Source organism: Mobula birostris, chromosome 11 (genome assembly GCF_030028105.1).
Source record: "Mobula birostris isolate sMobBir1 chromosome 11, sMobBir1.hap1, whole genome shotgun sequence".
Lineage (NCBI taxonomy): Eukaryota > Metazoa > Chordata > Chondrichthyes > Myliobatiformes > Myliobatidae > Mobula > Mobula birostris.
Genome location: NC_092380.1, coordinates 23,086,952 through 23,105,899, shown reverse-complemented (window position 1 = coordinate 23,105,899; position 18,948 = coordinate 23,086,952). Strand labels below are relative to the sequence as shown.

At 41.1% G+C, this 18,948-nt stretch overlaps 1 protein-coding gene across 2 annotated transcripts in view; it reads right to left on the bottom strand.

Moving 5' to 3' along the window:
* The window catches only part of emc10 (ER membrane protein complex subunit 10), a 155,891-nt gene that overhangs the window by 55,594 nt on the left and 81,349 nt on the right, over positions 1–18,948 (bottom strand). Inside the window, exon 7 of one of the 2 annotated variants that reach the window (XM_072271913.1) lies at positions 2,003–2,315. The exons of the other annotated variant lie outside the window; for it this stretch is intronic. Coding sequence (XP_072128014.1) covers positions 2,214–2,315 — 102 coding nt within the window. The 3' untranslated portion in view covers positions 2,003–2,213. Of the gene's footprint in view, positions 1–2,002; positions 2,316–18,948 lie in introns of those variants that run through there. 2 annotated transcript variants of the gene reach the window in all.

Here is an 18,948-nt window from a genome sequence, read left to right as displayed (position 1 = left end):
AGTTCTACAGACTGGAAGTTGCGCTGTAGCTTTATAAAACTCCAGCTAGGCCAGATCTGGAGCATTGCACACAGCTCTGGTATTCCCATTATAGGAACGATGTCGAGGTTTAGCAGGATGTTGCCTGGATTGGGGGCATGTGCTATAATGACAGGTTGGACAAACTTGGGTTCTTTTCTCTGGAGTGACAGTAGCTGAAGGGAGATCGAAAGAGGTGTATAAGATTATAAGAGGTATAGATAGAGTAGACAGACAGTATCATTTTCTCAGGGTTGAAATATCTAATGCCTGAGGACATGCACTTAAGGTGAGGGAGTAATTTTAAAGGAGATGTTAGAGGCACTTCTTTTTTAATATACACAGTTGATGGGTGTGTGGAATGCGCTGGCTGGGGTGATGGTAGAGACAGATACATTAGGGATTCTTAAGAGATGTTTAGATAGGCACATGAATGTGAGGAAAATGGAAAAATGTGGATATTGTGTAAGTACAAGGGATTAGTTTAGTTGTCCATTTTTTTGGTTCGGCAGAACATTGTGGGCAGGAAGGCCTGTTCCTGTGCTGTACTGCTCCATGTTCTCTGAAAGCTGCCAACATAATCAAGCCCCATGCACCCTAGACAATCTCCTTTCTTCACCCTTCCAAGGGACAGAAGATACAGAAGTGTGAAAACGGGCACCACCAGGATCAAGGACAGCTTCTACTCTCTGTTCTAAGACTCCTGAAGGGATGTCTTGTACAATAAAGATGAACTCTTGAGGTCACAGTTTACTTCATCAAGACGTTGCACTTTATTATCAACCTGCACTGTGTCTGTAACACTATGTTCTGCATTTGTTTATTGCAGTTCCCTTGTACCACCTTGATGTAAACACAAGAGATGCTAAAAATCCAGAATAATACACACAAAATGCCAGATGAACTCAGCAGGTCAGGTAATATCTGTGAAAAAAAAAATAAGGAATCAATGTTTCAGGCTAAGACCCTTCAGCAGAAGTCCTGTTGAATGATCTCAGACTGAAACATCAACTCTTTATCCCTTTCCATAGGTGCTGTCTGAGCTGCTGAGTTCCTCCAAAATTGTGTGTGTATGTTACTACCTTGACGTACTTATTGTTTGAAATGACCTGCATGGATGGCATGCAAAACAAGGCTTTTCCACAGTATCTCGGTATAGGTGACGTTAACAAGTCAATTACCAAAGGCCAATGACATGAACTTCCATACACACTCACTGTCACCAGAGTCACAGTTGTGAAAAGTTTAACTGATTTCTCCCCTTCCTATTCTAATTTACACCCACACCAGAGCTGGTATCTATATTCTGAAGATGTGGAAGGGTTTGAGTCCAATTCTGATAACCAACTTGTTCATACACATCTCCAAAGATATCTCAGAACTTTAAGCTCACCCTAGTTATTGTACATTGCTCATAACAGATAGAAGGTCTGTCTTCTAGAGAGGGAATAATATAAATTAATAATCACATCCTGTCAGCAATAAAACTCTAAGTCACAGGAGCAGAATTAGGCCATTTAGCCCATCAAGGCTGCTCCACCATTCCATCATGGCTGATTTATTATCCCTCTCAGCCCCATTCTCCAGCCTTCTCCCGGTAATCTTTGACATCTTTACTAATCAAGAACCTATCAACCTCCATATTAAATATACTCAATGACTTGGCTTCCACAGTCATCTGTGGTAATGAATTCTACAGATTCACCACTCTCTGGCTACAGAAATTCCTCCTCATCTCTGTTCTAAAGGGACATATTTGATTTCTGAGGCTAATTTCCATTAGGTCAACACACCAATCATCAGAGTTCATTTTACAAATACCCATTACATTTCAATAGTGACAATACTGGGTTTTCACTCTTTATATCTAAGAATCAGCAAGTGAGGAATAGGATAGAGGTTCACCTTGAACCCATTATCTCACCCTGACCTTGTTTAAACTATAGTACTCTGGTGGCAGCTAGTGGCTGGACCAGAACTCTGCAATAAAGGATCACAAATGAGTGGCAAGTCATTTTATTTTAAATCAACATTATAGCTCAGCTATTCATACTTCATTTTGTTGCCGTGAGTTTTGAATTGTCCAAATCCTGAGAATGTCAAAACCTCTGTCCGGCAAATAATGTGTATTTACAACATGCCACACTCCTCCGAGAAACTGCTGAACTTCCGATGCTTTCTCCCGCCTGCATTTATCACCGTCCACCTCCACCTGAGCCACCACCACCGCTCCCTCCGTTAGGATCCTGTGCTCCCGACATCATCAGGAAAATCACAATTGGAACGATGTACATCCACTGTGAAAAGCAGAGACAGAAAGCAGGTCATTTTCAGGCTCACCAGATTATGAAGAGGCATCACATCCTTTCAGTGAGTGAGAGGAAGATCAGATCATTGAGGTAAAATAATGAGCACAGATCTGTCCGGGATTAGACCTGTAGCTAGAGAGAAATGTTGTGCCAGGATGCAGAGCTGGGCTGAGAAGTTCAACATGGATAAGTATGAAGTGACTCACTCTGGAAGGTCAAATTTGACGCAGAATACCAGGTTAATGGCAGGATTCCTAGCAGTGTGGAGGAACAGAGGGATCTTAGACTCCATGCCCATAGATCCCTCAAAGTTGCTGAATAAATCGATAGGGTTAAGAAGCCGTATAGTGTGCTGGCCTTCATTAGTCTGGGGATTAAGTTCAAGAGCTGCAGGGTAATGTTGCAGCTCTATAAAACCCTGGTCAGCCCACACTTGGAATACTGTATTCAGATCTGGTCATTATAGGAAGAATCTGGAAGCTTTAGAGAGGATGCTGAGGAGATTTACAAGGATGCTGCCTAGATTAGAAAATGTCTTAAGAGGATAGGTTGAGCAAGCTAGGGCTTTGTTCTTTGGAGCGAAGGACGATGAGTGGTGACTTGATAAACAAAATTATAAGAGGCATACATAGATCAAGTTAATAGTAGTTGCCTTTTTCCCCCAGGGTGAAAATTGCTAATACAAGGGGCACAATTTTCAAGGTAACATACAAAATGCTGTAGGAACACAGCAGGTCAGGCATCATCTATGGAAATCTCTCAAATGATTTTTTGATTTCCATAGATGTTGCCTGAGCTGCTGAACTCCCCCCAGCATTGTGCGTCTGTGCCTGGATTGAGTATCTGCAGCATATCCTGTGTTTATAATTTTAAGATGACTAAAGGGTATCAGAGGTAAGTTTTTTTTAAAAAAAAAGAGCGGAGAGTATGTAGAAGACGTTGCCAGGGGTGCAGGGTTGATGATGGTAACAGATACATTAAAGATATTTAAGAGACTCTTGGATGTTAGAAAAATGGAGGGCTATGTGGGAGGGAAGAATTAGACTGATCTTAGAGTAGGTTAAAAGGTCAGCACAATATTATGGAGCAAATAGCCTGTAATGTTCTGAAACCATGGTAGGAGAGAAAGCATGCACATAGTCAAGGTCCATCCTCGTGATTAAGGAATCTGCACATCCAAAAAGATGCGATTTTGGAAAGAATTTGCATCTCTACGGCCCCCACCCCTTGATAATTGCAGGCACAGTATTTATTTGTGGCTTAACAGAAAAGTGCTGTAGCTTCCAGTTATAAATGATTTTAAAATGGCTTCCTGCCCACTCGACATGCAAACATCATCGTTCTCCCATTTCACCAGGACCAACGAAAACCCCAGCCATCCTGAAGAAAGAAGCCAGGCATATGTCCAGTTTTCATTCACACCGTGGAAATCTTCAAGAGGCCGTTCCTCAAGAAGGCAGCAATCAAAATCAGAATCAGGTTTATTACCACTTACATATGTGTTGAAATTTGTTGTTTTATGGCAGCAGTGCAGAGCAATACATAAAATTAAATTACTTCAGGATGCAAAAGAAATATATCACCATTCAGGACCCTCACCACCTAGGATGTGACCCCTTCTCATTACTACCATCGAGGTGGAGATACAGGAGCCTGAAGACCCACACTCAATGATTCAGGAACAGCTTCTTCCCCTCCACCGTTAGATTTCTCACTGGTCTATAAATCCATGAACACCATTGCATTTTTCCCTAACTTTAGCACTGTTTGCTTTTGTAATTTGTGGTAATCTTATGTCTAAACTACAGCTGCAAAACAAATATCACGTCATAGGTCAGTGAAAATCAATCTGATTCTGATGTACACTGCAGTAAAAAGGGGGAAAAATCTGCAGAGAAGCTGACATCTCGAAAGGAGGACTAATCTGCTTCCTATCCAGCAATGATCCTTCCAGTACATCTGGAGGTACAAGAGACAACGGATGCTGAAAATCCAAAGCAACAAACAAGAAGATTGAGTCAGACCGCATCTGTGAAGAGAAATTGACAGTTAACATTTCAGGTAGAAACCCTTCATCAGGACTGGAAAGAGAGGAGGCATAATATAAAAAAGGTTTTGGGGGAGGGAGAAAGGAAGAGCTGGCAAGGTGGATCCAGGTGAGTAGGGAGAGGAGTGATAACAGGTGAGGGGGAGTGGAAATGATACAAATAGCTGTGAGGTGACAGGTAGAAATGACAAAGGGCTGAAGAAGATGAAGGATGAGACGAAGGATGCAGATACACCAGGGACCTTTAAGAGTCTCAATTCAGACACATGCATAAATGAAAAATTAAGGCCTGTGTGGGAAGGAAGGGTTAGATTGATGTTGGAGTAAGTAAAAAGAGCCTATACTTTGCTGTAGTGCTCTATATGCATCCTAGTACTTGAATGTTCCATATTCTACAAATCTGATAGAAGAGACAAGTGGACCATGGAATAAAGGCATGTGGGAAGGGGAACCAGTGGGAGAGATGTCTGGATGATTGGCGAGTTTTCTTCCCAAAGCACCATAACCCAATATGGCCAGGCATAGGAATGACAAAGAACTGTCTCCCCTCATTCCCCACAGACATCAGAAGCCTAACTGCTTCCAGAGACTGTCCCAACAAAGTCAAACATTATCCTCACCAAGTTCTCTCTGAGCAGGAATTATCAGATGGCAATTTGTAGCAGGAGCCCAGATAATTTCTTTCTTCTTTCTCTCATGGTGAGCAACTGCAGAACCATCACAGATAAATACTTGTAACACAGATCCAAACATGAGTCGGTGATAAGGAAGGCAAGTGCGATGTTAGCATTCATTTCGAGAGGACTAAAATATAAAAGCAAGTATGTAATACTGAGGCTTTATCAGGGATTGGTCAGACTGCACTTTTGAGCCCCTATCTAAGAAATGAGGTACTGGCATTGGAGAGCGACTGTAGGTGGTTCATGAGAATGATCCTAGGAATTAAAGGATTAATGTATAAAGGGTCTGGGTCTGTATTCAATGCAGTTTAGAAAATTAAGCAGGTATCTCACAGAAAACTATTGAATATTGAAATGCCCAGAAAGGGTGGACGTGGAGAAGATGTTTCCTATAATGGACCAGGAGGCATAGTCTCAGAATAGAAGGACGTCCCTTTAGAACAGAGATGAAGAGGAATTCTAAGCCAGAAGTTTGTGTAGGGAATGTTTTACATAACACCATTAGTTTCAAAGTAATTATGCAAAAGGATAGGTCTGATTCTCTGGTTGAAATTCTAAATTGGAGAAAGGCCAATTTTGGTGGTATCAGAAAGCATCTGGCAAGTCTGGATTGGTACAGGTTGTTTTCTGGCAAAGGTGTACTTGGCAAGCAGGAGTCCTTCAAAACCAAAATTTTGAGAGTACAGAGTTTTTATATTCCTGTCAGATTAAAGGGCAAAGATAACAGGCTTAGGGAACCTTGGTTTTCAAGAGATATTGAGGCCCTGGTTAATTAAAAAAAAAGAGAGGTACATAGTAAGTATCAGCAGGCAGGAACAAACAAGGTACTTGAGGAGTATAAATAATGCAAGTGAATACTTAAAGGAAATCAGGAGGGCTAAAAGAGGACATGAGGTTGCTCCAGCAGACAAGCTGAAGGAGAATCCTAAGAGTTTCTACAGATACGTTAAAGCAAAAAGATTGCAAGTGACAAAACCAGTCCTCTGGAAGATCAGAGGTAATCTATGGGTAGAGCTAAAAGAGGGGGGAGATCTTAAATGGATTTTTTTGCATCTAATTTATGTGGGAGATGGACACAGAGTCTACAGATGTGAGGCAATGCAGCAACGAGGTCATGGTTTTTTTTACAGAGGACGTGTTTGCAAATTAGGGTGGATGAACCCCTAGGGCCCAACAATGTGTTCCCTCGGACTCCTTGGGAGGCTAGTGCAGAAATTGAAGGAGCTCTAGCAGAGATATTTAAAACATCTTAGCCAGGGGTGAGGTGTTGAATGGTTGTAGGATAGCTAATGTTGTTCTGCTTAAGAAAGGCTTAAGAATAAACCAGGAAATTATAGGCTGGTGAGCCGGACATCAGCAGTGGGAAGATCTTGGAAGATATTCTAAAGGACTGGATACATAGATATTTAGATAGATGGGGACTGATCAGCAATGGTTAACATGGGTTTATGCATGTTAAGTCATGTCTAACCAATCTTATAAAGTTTTTTAAGGAAGGTTCTGCACAGGAAGTTGGTCAAGAAGGTTCAGTCACTTGGCATTCAAGATGAGGGATAATATATCAGCCATGATGGAATGGTAGAACAGACTCAATGGGCCAAATGGCCCACATCTGCTCCTGTGGATTTTACAGCTCACCGCTGTGCACTTCCACCAGATGTTTCTAACCTTCAGCATCACCACAAACCTATCTTACACCTAGCTGATTCCCTGCAACATCATGAAAGCGATTAGCCAAATTTATTACTGAGGTTGACAAAGATAATTAGCTGCTTTTTTTTAAATATCAGAGATGACATAGTCAATGACCTGAGGATGACGTTTCAAGTGTCAGTAGGATAATAGATACAATCCAGAATCAGTCAGGCTCATTTACCAGTTTCACTGGAGAAAGATTTCAAACCAGTGGTTTCACAGAGGCACTCAGGAGTGAGTGCACCATAACTCTTTGTCAGACTCTGTTTCTTTTTAAAAGGTGGCTTGATGACAAAGGCCTTCAAACAATTCACCATCACAAGAAGCCATTTGATTTCCCCTACACTCCATTGCTAATTTATTAGATACACTTGCTCATTAATGCAAATAGCTAATCAGCTAAGCATGTGGCAACAACTATATACATAAAGACATGCCGACAACGGTCAGGAGGTTCAGTTTTTATTCAGACAAAACATCAGAATAGGGAAGATACGTGATCTGAGTGACTTTTGACCGTAGAATGATTGTTGGTGCCAAACAGCATGGCTGGAGTATCTCAGAAACTGCTGATCTCCTGGGATTTTCATGCACAACAGTCTCTAGAGATTATAAAGAATAGTGTGAGAAACAAGAAAACATCTAGTGAATGATAGTTCTGTGGGCGAAAACACTTTGTTAATGTGGAGTCAGAGAAGAATGGCCAGACTAGTTCAAGTTGACAGGAAGGCGACAGTAACTCAAGTAACCACGCATTATGAAGGTGGTATGCAGAAGAGCATCTCTGACCATACAACACGTCAAACCTTGAAGTGGATAGACTACAGCAGCCCAGACCATAAACATATACTCAGTGGCCACTTTGTTAAGTAGCCCCGGTATCTAATAAAGTGGCCACTGAGTATATAGCATTGGCACCGTCGCCATGTGCTAGTGGAAAAATGAGCTTTTAAAGTACACAAAGAACATTTAAAATTAATACATGCAAGATAAAAATGTTAAAGTTTAAAACCACAGGAACGTGGGAAAGATCCTGGTCCTCCACAGGTTTATGTTCTCGGCTTCCTACTCTACTCCCTTTACACTCATGACCACCTGGTCAACTTCTGCTAGAACTTCAGTTATAAATTTGTAGATGACATTAGGAAGGAGACAAAGAGCTTAGTGACATGGTGTCATGACAACAAGCTTTCACTCAACGTCAACAAAACAACAGAGCAGGTCATTGACTTCAGAGGATGGGGTGGGTGGTCAAGTGTACATGCCCTACATCATCAGTGCTGAGGTTCACAGGGTTGAGAGCTTCAAGTTCTTAGATGTAGACATCCCCATCATCCAAACACATTGATGTCACAGCCAAGAAAGTTCACCAACACCTCTATTTCCTTAGGAAGCTGAAGAAATTGAGCATACCTGTCCACATACCAAGATTTATTACCTTGAATGGATCTGTTGTATGATATGATGGACTCTTGGCCTCACAACCTACCTCTTTATGATCTTGCACTTTATTGTTCACCTGCACAGAACTCTTTCAGTTGCTACTACACTTTTGTTGTTATTGTTTTACTTTATTCTAACTCTATGTAATTATTTGACCTGGGTGAACAGTATGCAAGACAGGCTTTTCAATGCATCTAGGTACACATGACAATAATGAACCAATTTCAATAGCACAGCTTGGTATGGTGATTTCTCTGCCTAAGACCACGAGAAATTGCAGAGAGTTGTGAACATAGCCCAGACCACCATGAAAAGGAGCACCCCCCCCCCCAAAGACTCTGATACAATTCCTGCTCCCTTGGGAAAGCAGGCAGCATAATCAAGGACTACCTCTTCTGCCCACTTCCATCAGGGAAAAGACACAAAAGTTTGAGAGCACATATTACTGGGCTTAAGGACGGTTTCTATCCTGCTGTTGTTAAGACTCTTGAATAAACCTCTTATACAATAAGGATGAACTCTTGATCTCTCATTCTGCCTTGAATGGACAAGCCCCCTTATTTGTTTCTCTGTATTACGCTTTCTGTTACTGCATTCTGTTTCTTTCTCCTTTCTTTGACCACCTTGATATACTAATGTTTGGAATAATCTGTCTGGATGGCATGCAAACAAAAGCTTTTTGCTGTACCTTGGTACACGGGACAATAATAAACCACTTACCAAGCTTCTAATGGCAATATTTAGAAAATGCAAACACATCATCGACACAACACCAACCAGTCTCCCAGTTCAAGCCAGCATACTAATTGTGACTCCTGTGGCTTTAAAATTAAGATCAGCTTTATTTGTCACATGTATATTGAAGCATACAGTGAAATGTGTCATTTGCATCAAATCAAATCAGTGAGGATGGTGCTGGGCAGCCCACAAGTTTTGACAACCTTCCAGATCCAACATACAGTAATGTGCAAAAAATCTTAGGCATATATAGTATATAGTTAGGGTGCCTAAGACCCTTCAGTCCTGATGAAGGGTCTAGGCCCAAAACACCAACAGTTTACTCTTTTCCATAGATGTTGCCTGACCTGCTGAGTTCCTCCAGCATTTTGTGTGCATTGTTTTGGATTTCTATCATCTGCAGATTTTCTCGTGTTTGTGCCCAAGACTTTTGCACAGTTCTGTATATTATGTCTTTCCAGTTACTAAATAACATTTAATACTACTGAGCTAATACAAAGTACTCTCATTTCTGTTTCCCAGTCACCTTACTATTTTAATCCAATATACAGTACTGTGCAAAAGCCTTAGGCACCCTAGCTATATGTGTCTAAGACATATGGACAGTACTGTAGCATAACCACAACTCACAAACCCTCATTGTATGTCTTTGAACATATTTACACTGGAGCTGTAAAGCATTACACTACCATGCAGCACCAACATGCATTTTAAAATCACAAATCACAACCCCCACAATAAATGTTTACTGGCATATTCATGACATTGTTAACAAATAACAGAGCCCATTCCAAATTCTTGGAGGACTAAAGATCTTCCTCAGCTTTCAAATCCCATCATCTTTTTCTATCAAGTAATTTCAGGGAATAAGAACTCAAGGCACCCCCTCACCCTCATGTCAAGGTGACCCCTATCATTATCTTCCAGATTCTTTCACCCATTTCCGAAATGCAGTCAGTCAAGTACCCACTGAGCCTCTTTATTCAGCATTTTGATATCAGTCGGTGGTCAGTCACCTCGAGGCAAGGTCAATCAGATGGTAGGCAGTCACCTTGGCAAGGTCAATCAGTCGAAGGTCAGTCACCTTGGCAAGGTCAATCAGTCAGTGATCATTCAGTAGCCAACCAATCCAGAGCAAGGCTGCCTCATAACCCTGTTCATCATTCCCATAGGGAAATGATCCACCGACATAACCTTCAAAGCTTCGTAACTCAGAATGGCTCATAAAGCTCTATAACCAACAGCGTTAAAAATGAAAGGAACACAAGGCCGTATTAATCAAAATATTTTCATTCATCATCTCTCCTGAAGCACCTTGGTGACCATTTACCACGAGTGTTGACACTATAGCCAACCTCCTTGATCTTAGTCATAGTCATACTTTATTGATCCCGGGGGATATCTTAAGTAATGTTATAGTTGGGCTCCTCCCTGTTTTTAATTAAAATCCATACGGTATCTTTCAGCAAATAGAAGCCAATCAGCAAACCTTTGTCAAATCCGTCAGGAAGAATACAGGGTTAAGGAGTTATTATGTCAGGCAGTGGAAGGGGGACATACAGATCAGAGCTTCCTTGTACATAAACAATCTTCTACTTGGATTTACAGTTTTCTGATCATTGGTGAGAAATAAGCAGTAAGACAATTCAGAACCGTTTTGCTCACTGCGGTTTTGAGCATTCGGGCCAGAGATGCCAGAAACGGCTGCGAGTGAAAATGAAACAATTTCACTACTTCAACAAGTTAGAAATTATGAAGGTATTGACAATCATCTTGAATGATCCAATGAATCTAAAGATTTGGAGGATGCATTGTCTAAAGCATTGTATGAAGACAGTCCATTATCTGCACGAGCTGTCTGTGCTGATTTTGTTCATTTAAAGTCAATCAAAAGAACACAACAGATGAATTTCTCTGTCAATAACTATAAAGAATACAGTTCTATAGTACAGTAAAAGTATTGGTAGCACTCTAATTGTTCTGTTATTTCATTTAAAAACATAAATTGTTACTCAGTTAAACAGAAGTTTGCCTTTTTTAAAACTTTTAACTATTTCCATGAAACTTCGGCTAATTGGGGCAGCCACTTAATTGGGCCAAAATGTACTGGTCCCAATATGTCCCAAAGAAACAGAATCCACTGTATATGGTGACATATACATACTTTGATAATAAATTTACTTTGAACTTCCTGGTGGCCACTTCGGTGTCTGGCCCAAGTGCTACATCAAGCTGAGGTTCAGCTGTTCGCAGTTGCTGAGAATGAACCTAGCCTTGTTGGACGTTGCCACACTACCTGTCCCTTGTGGAAAAAAATCCTGCAAAATAGCACCTTTGACCACAAGTCACTCAGGCAATGGTTAGCCAAGAACATCCTAAAGATACTGTGGGAAGACACAATGGGCCTTCCAGGATTGCTCCCTGAGCACCCTGCCTTAATTATTTGCGACAATGCTTCTGCACCAGATTTTGGCAACAAACACCAAGACCTCACTTGTCTGGTAGGCGAGAGGCACCTACCCATTCCACAACTCCTGCACAGTGGTAAATTCATTTGCAATGCGTATAGCTGCGGTGTAACTCAGGCAAATGTCCACAACTTTGTGGATTGCGGATTTACCAAAAAAAACCTCAGGAAAAGAATGTAAGGATCCTTGTCAAGAAGCATAGTGTTGGATTAGGGTGTTAAATTCATATCTTCCTTGTAATTCCCAATGCTTGCTTATAATTTTTATATGAACACCTATATACATGCAATCGTTCAGTAAACTTTCTAGTAATTGTAGTATAGCTGACATTGTATTTTCTAGAAACTTCTCAGATTTTTTGCAGCAGGTGTCACACAACCTGAACCAGGCTATTTCCTAGGTTAATTATTATCACTGAATGTTTTATCTCTAGTCTGAGTATGAGACACGATGACTTTTCTCCCAATTTTAGTTTTGAATACCACTCTGACATTTAAAATGAGTATTGATATTTAAACCCTAACCATCAGCTCAAAGTGGCAGGGTCCATTGACACTGAATCTCCAATAACGAGATCAAGAATCAGAATCAGGTTTTATTATTACCGGCATGAGTCGTGGAATTTGTTAAATTAGCAGCGGCAGTTCAATGCAGTACCTAATATAGAAGAAAATAATAACAAATAAATCAATTACAGTATACATATTGAATAGATTAATAATCGTGCAAAAACAGAAATAATATTTAAAAAGTGAGGTAGTGTTCACGGGTTCAATGTCCATTTAGGAATCGGATGGCAGAGGGGAAGAAACTGTTCCTCAACTGCTGAGTGTGTGCCTTCAGACTTCTGTACCTCCTACCTGATGGTAACAGTGAGAAAAGGACATGCCCTGGGTGCTGGGGGTCCTTAATAATGGACGCTGCCTTTCTGAGACACGAGGGATCATTTTCCCAATGCCACATACTAATACCCTAACCCTCAGGTTAGTTCTTCTTTTGTATTTCTAAAGAATAATAACATTTACATGGACAGAAGGGGTTTTAAGGGATGTGGGCCGTAAGTGGGCAAACAGGTTTAAGATGGGGAGCACCACTGCTGGGCTAAAGGGCCTATTTACATGCAGTATTGCTCTATGACTGTAACACTATTCACAGCCTGAGATGGATCACCACAAAGTTAAACATTACAAATATTTAATTTGTAAAAGTCCACATAATTGCAATTGCTTTCAGGAAGTTATTTTTATATCAGCTCATCCCTGTTTAAACACCTGATTCCCGCAGATATACAAAGGTCCAGGTGGAAACCATATTTCTCTGTATGCAGCTGAGACATAACGACCAGGAACATGCCGAGTCAACTCCTGGTCCATGGGGAATCTTACTGACTCCAGCAGGGACAGTATGATTAACCTTAGTTCCTGTCAGTACAAATGTGAAATTACCAGCCAGGGGTCTACAGAATTTCAAGAGCAGAAGATTGGGCTCCCCTTCCAGAGCTGGGTACAGTCTCATTCAATGCCAAGGTGCTAAAAAGTGATTCTCAATATTTCTTAAAGCTAAGTATTAACTTTGTCACATGTACATTAAAACATCAAAACATACAGTGAAATATGTCATCTTGCATCAAAAAACCACAGTCCGAGGATGTGCTGGGGCAGCCCACAAATGTCACTATGATTCTAAAGCCAATATAGCACGTCCACAACTCAGTAACCCATACACCTTTGGAAAGTGGGTGGAAACAGGAGCACCCGGTTTGTAAGGAGACCATACAAACTCCTTACAGACAGAGGTGGGAATTGAACTCAACACACTGGCACTGTTAAGCGTATACTAACTGTTACACTACTGTGTCGAACTATTTGATCATTTAGCCATTTAGTGCTGCTATGTGCACATGTAGAGGAATGGGGTGATAAAAGTAAAATGCTTGCTTATCACTGTAACAGGCAGGTAAGATAAGTCATAGCTTGAAACTCAAAAGAACATGTCAATTTCTTGATTGTTAACAGCAACTCAAGCTGGAGAATGTCATGGAACAGAGGGACCAAGGAATACAAGTGCACAGTTCACGGAAAGTAGCATCACAGGCACAAAGAAAGGAAGATTTAAAGATTAGCTTTATTTGAAACAGAGTGAAATGCTTCATTTACATCAATGAGCAACACAGTCCAAGGGTGTGCTGGCAGCAGTCTGAAAGTGTCGCCGTGTTTCCGATGCCAGTCCTGGCATGCCCACAACGTACTAACCCCTAACCTGTACAGTATGTCTTTGGAATGTGGGAAGAAACTTGAGCACCCTGAGGAAACCCACACAGTCACAGGAAGAACATACAAACTCCGTACTGGGCCGCCAGGTAATAGAGTGGTGAAGGAGGCACATGGCATGCTGGGCTTCATTAGTCAGGGCACTGAGTGAAGTCAGGGAGTTATGTTGCAGTTGTTGAGGCCACACTTGTAACAGTGTGTAAGACTCAGGGGTTCCCCGCCTTCTTTTTTTGCTATGGACCCTTACCATTTACTGAGGGGTCCATGGACCCCAGGTTGGGAAAAACTGGGTAAGTCAATGTCAAATTTATTATCACATGCATGAGCATGTGTAGGTACAGGTGCAATGAAAAACTTACTTGCAGCAGCATTCACAAAAAAAACATTGAACATTAAGAAGTTGTGGCCATCCTGGAAAGATGCCATTAAGCTAGAAGGATGTTGTTTGGACTGAGTCACCGGGAGAGCTTGTGTAGACTAGGACTTTCTCCTGGAATGTAGGAAATTGAGAAGTGACCCGACAGCAGTGTATGAATCAGAACAGAGTGAAGGCCCATGGTCTCTTTCCCAGAGAGGGGATGCTAAGATTAAGAGAGTATAGGTTTAAGATTAGAGAAAAATTTCAAAGGGACATCAGGGGCAGCTTCTTCACACTGAGATGCTATATTCATTTAGTTGAGATGTCATGCACAATTCCCTCAGTGAATATAAAAGATTCCATGTGACTGTTCGAACGGCAAGTAGTTCTGGGGTCACTCAAATAAAACGACCACTAACTGTTATAAAGCCATAAGACATAGGAACAGAATGGTTATCTGGTGGATTCGAACATTACAGCATGCAGGGCAATTCTTGGTGCACTTTGATCGTTATTTTCCTACATTAGTGGTTGCATCAGATAAAGTGACTGTAAATGCTGTATTATCTGTGAAATGCATTAGGATTCACTGAGATCATAAAAAGTGTTATACAAATCCAAGTTCTTTCTCAATAAACACACCACAGTTTGCCCTGCCTGTAAACAATTATGCAAGTGCAAAGAATGTCAATGTTTTTTTTAAACACATGCTTCTTGACAACATTTTTTTCTTCTAAAAACTGAAGTTCAAAATAATTATAAAGGTTTCAGTCTCAAGTCATCCATGCCTTTCTTCAAGAGAGTAATGATGCTCGAATACTCCTGGCAATGTCAGCCAAGATCAAACTTTACTGTAGTGTTGCTGCATGTCATTAGTTTTTATTCAGACCACTTATTTTTGATAGCTGTTTTATTTTTGCTTTTACCCCTCCTGGTGGCACCAATTATTGTTGGAAGTATATACTTCACAAGGGGTAGCTGCCTTCTCCTAGCTCAGTTAGAAAGCCGCTTGTCACATCGAGTGCTGACTATTCCACCCTAGAAGGAATGCTAAATTCTCAAGGGTCAGAAGCAGCAATGGAATTTCTCATTACCCCATCCTGAACCCAAAGGCTGCAAAGGCATGCTGTAGCATTCCCAAACACTGCCTCAGCCAAAATCCTTTAACTCTGCAAAGACAAGGAAGGCACGGGAGTGTAGCAGTTAGAGTAACTCTATCACAGAGCCAGCAACCCGGATTCACTTCTGTTGCTGTTTGTAAAGAGTTTTACGTTGTCCCCGTGGGACCACATGGTATTCCTCCGGGTGCTCCAGTTTCCTCCCACATTTAAAAGACAGCGGTTAGTTGGTTAATTGGAGGTCATCGGGCAGAGGCTCAGGAACCCTACCACCAGGCTTAACAACATTAGTTATTATCCTACAACCACCATGCTCCTGAACTGGCAGGAACAACTTCACACACACAACTCTGAACTGATTTCACAACCTACCGACTCACTTTCAAGGACTCTACAGCTCATGTTCTTGGTATTATTTATATTTTTATTTACACAGGTTGTCTAATTTTGCACATTGGTTGGTTGTCAATCTTCATTTATGTATAGATTTTGATAAATTCTATTGTATTATTTTACTTTCATGTAAATGCCTGCAAAAATACGATTCTCATGGGAGTATATGGTGACAGATATAAATTTTGATGATAAATTAGCTTTGACTTGGACAAAGGTGTAATTGGGTGGCACAAGCTCATTGGGTCAGAAGAGCCTGCTACAGTGTTGTATCTCTGAATAAAATTAATTCATAAAATCAAGCATTCTCGCCTCGAAGTTCCACTACTTAGCTCAGAGCTACACAAGCCAATCAGGCAGCTCTTCTTTTATTTCTGGCCTGCAATTTTTTTTCTTTTGAAACAGTGAATTATGCCCTTCCAAGGGGAAATTTTAACTCAGATATTCACCAGGAGAGAAACGAGAAAAAAAACATCAGGTACCCTGCAGCTCCATGCCTTTGGAGTATACTGTCAAAAGCTTCCTGGGAATAGGTTAGATAAGAATTCTTAATCTTCCTGAACACCAGCCGGGTGAGCAAACCACAAATCATTCACTCTGAAATTTGAATAAATGAAATATTTTCCCCCAAGCTTGTTGATATCTAACCAGCAGGACAACTACTTTCTCTTATGACAAAGGACAAAAGAAAAGGTTGTTCACAGATAATAGGTAATATTCTACTGAATTAAGAACCCTCACCAAAGGACATGCCCTCTTCTCACCACTAACACAAGACCATAGGAGATAGGAGCAGAATTAAACCATTTGGCCCATTCAGTTCCCTCCATCATTCTATCATGGCTGGCTGATTTATTATTCTCCTCAACCCTATTCTCCTGCCTTCTCCCCATAATATTTGATGCTCTTACCAATCAATCTCCATTTTGAATATATCCAATGACTTGGCCTCCACAGCCATCTATGGCAATGAATCCCACAGATTCGCCACACCCTGGCTACAGTAATTCCTCTTCACCTCCACCATCAGAGGGTAGGTACAGGGGCCTGAAGGTGCACACTCAATATTTTAGGTAAAGCCTCTTCCCCTCTGCCATCAGATTTCTAAATGGTCTAAGAACCAATAAATAGGACCTCATAATTCCCCTTTGTCACCATTCATTTATTTCACTTCTTCCACTGTAGTAACTTGTTACATTTTGCACTGGACTGCTACCACAAAACAACAAAGTTCTCAATAAATATCAGTGATAATACAACTCATTCTGACTCGGACTGGACATGGAGGGGATGTTTCCAACAGCGGGAAAATCTGCTGGATTCACCAGAAAGTGGTGAATCTGTGGAATTCACTGCCACAGATGCTGTGGAGGCGAACTCACTGGGTGTACAGCGGATCATGGTTAATTGGACCATCGATTAATCTGGGCAGCCACCTAATTGGGACAACTCTTAAAAACAAACTGAAAAAACAGCTGAGATTCCCTTCACTTATTTGGGACACTACGCTACTCATTTGGGATAGGAGACTGTTACTGCACATTTTCTAACTAATGTCAGTTACGTTGCCATCAGACAATACATTGTGCTTTGAGCGAACAGTTTTCAAATAGCATAACTTCATGTTTCTGTTCAAAAAGCAGTGATTTTTGTCACTGATAGTTGGCAAGAAATAAGCAGTAAGACAATTCAGAAACACGAGGAAATCTGCAGATGCTGGAAATCCAAGGAAACACACACAAAATGCTGGAGCAACCCTCAACAGGTCAGGCAGCATCTGCGGAAAGGAATAATCAGCCTATATTTCGGGCTGAGACCCTTCATCAGGACTGGAACTCTTTTGCTTACTGAGGTTTCAAGCATTGAGGCTGGGAGATGTCAGAAATGGCTGGGAGTGAAAATGAAATGATTTCACTACTTCCAACAAGTTAGGATTCATGAAGAATTTGAAGGTATTGACAATCTTGAATGTTTCAATGAAAATGAAGATTGAGGATGCAATTATCGAAAGCATTGTTTGAAGGCAGTCCATTATCTACACTAGGTGTCTGCACTAATTTTATTCATTTACAATCAAAAGAACATGTCAGTATACACTGAATTAACTTCTCTGTTGATAATTATTAGGAACTAATACACAGTTTTATAGTAGTTATAGTTTTAGTAGTGCTCTAATTTATTTTGTAAGGTATATGGGGTATTCCGGGAGGAGCAGCTCACTCACCTTTGGTTCCCACCTGTGGCTCCGAGTAGCTGCTTGCATGCGACAGCAGCCACACCCTGGTACACTACTTCAACAAGGGGGCTGAAACAGTTGAGGGTAGCCGGCAGCCTCATACCCCGGTGAGATAGGAACACCCATCCTAGCACGCAAAGTCAGCTCTGGAGGACTGGGCAAATGAGCTCTACAGTGAGATCCAACAGCCAGGAAGGCGGTTCTATGAAGATGGCATGATAAGGCACAGAAGGTCCACTACATCCAAGGAAGACCCTAGTTTGTGACACTTGTTCGCATCGCTGCACCAGGACTTCTGAGGTTGAGAGAGTGGAAGTGCCCCAGTGCAATATTTTTTTTCACTTTAAAAACTCTCCTGCACAGGGTTCCAATCATCGTCAGACACAAAGGACATCACCAATTTATTCCGTATTTAATTTAAATACATCAGTTGTTATCCAATTAGATGGTAGTTTATCTTTTTTTTGGGCTAATTGGGGCAGCCACTTAATTAGGCCAAAATGTACTAGTCCCAATGTGTCCCAATTAACCGGAACCTACTGCATTCAAAGCAGAGGTTGATAGGTTCTTGATTAGTAAAGGTATCAAAGGTCAAAGTGTGCAGGCAGGAGAAAGGGATTGAGAGGGAATAATAAATCAGCCATGATGGAATGGCAGAGCAGAATCGATGGGCTGAATAGCCTAATTCTGCTCCTATGTCTTGTGGTCTTTTAAGAGTCTGACATTCTCAGGCTGGTGAAATCATCAATGGACATCCCTAAACATTCAGCTTGATTAGAAAAACTTGAATATAAAGCTAGCCTCTTTAAAAGGTGCCCATGAGCTTGTCAAGATAATTGAAAGAATCAAAACAGTTCAATATGGAAGGAAACTTAATATGGTCCACAACCGTCTAATGGCGCACACCAAAATGGTCAACTCCCTGTAGTCTAGAAAAATACTCAGTTGTAACAAAGCACTAAACATCATTGTCAAGATGATCGAAACTTCATTGTCTATACTTCTTGCTGTCTGTACAAGATGTCTATATTCCTCAGCAAAGCACCCACTCTGGATATTCTCTCTTCTCCCCGCTCTCATCAGGCAGAAGATACAAAAGCTGAAAGCATCAGGCTCTGATTCTGTCAGAAAGGACAGCTTCTATCCTGCTGTTATAAATTTATTGAATGGTTCCC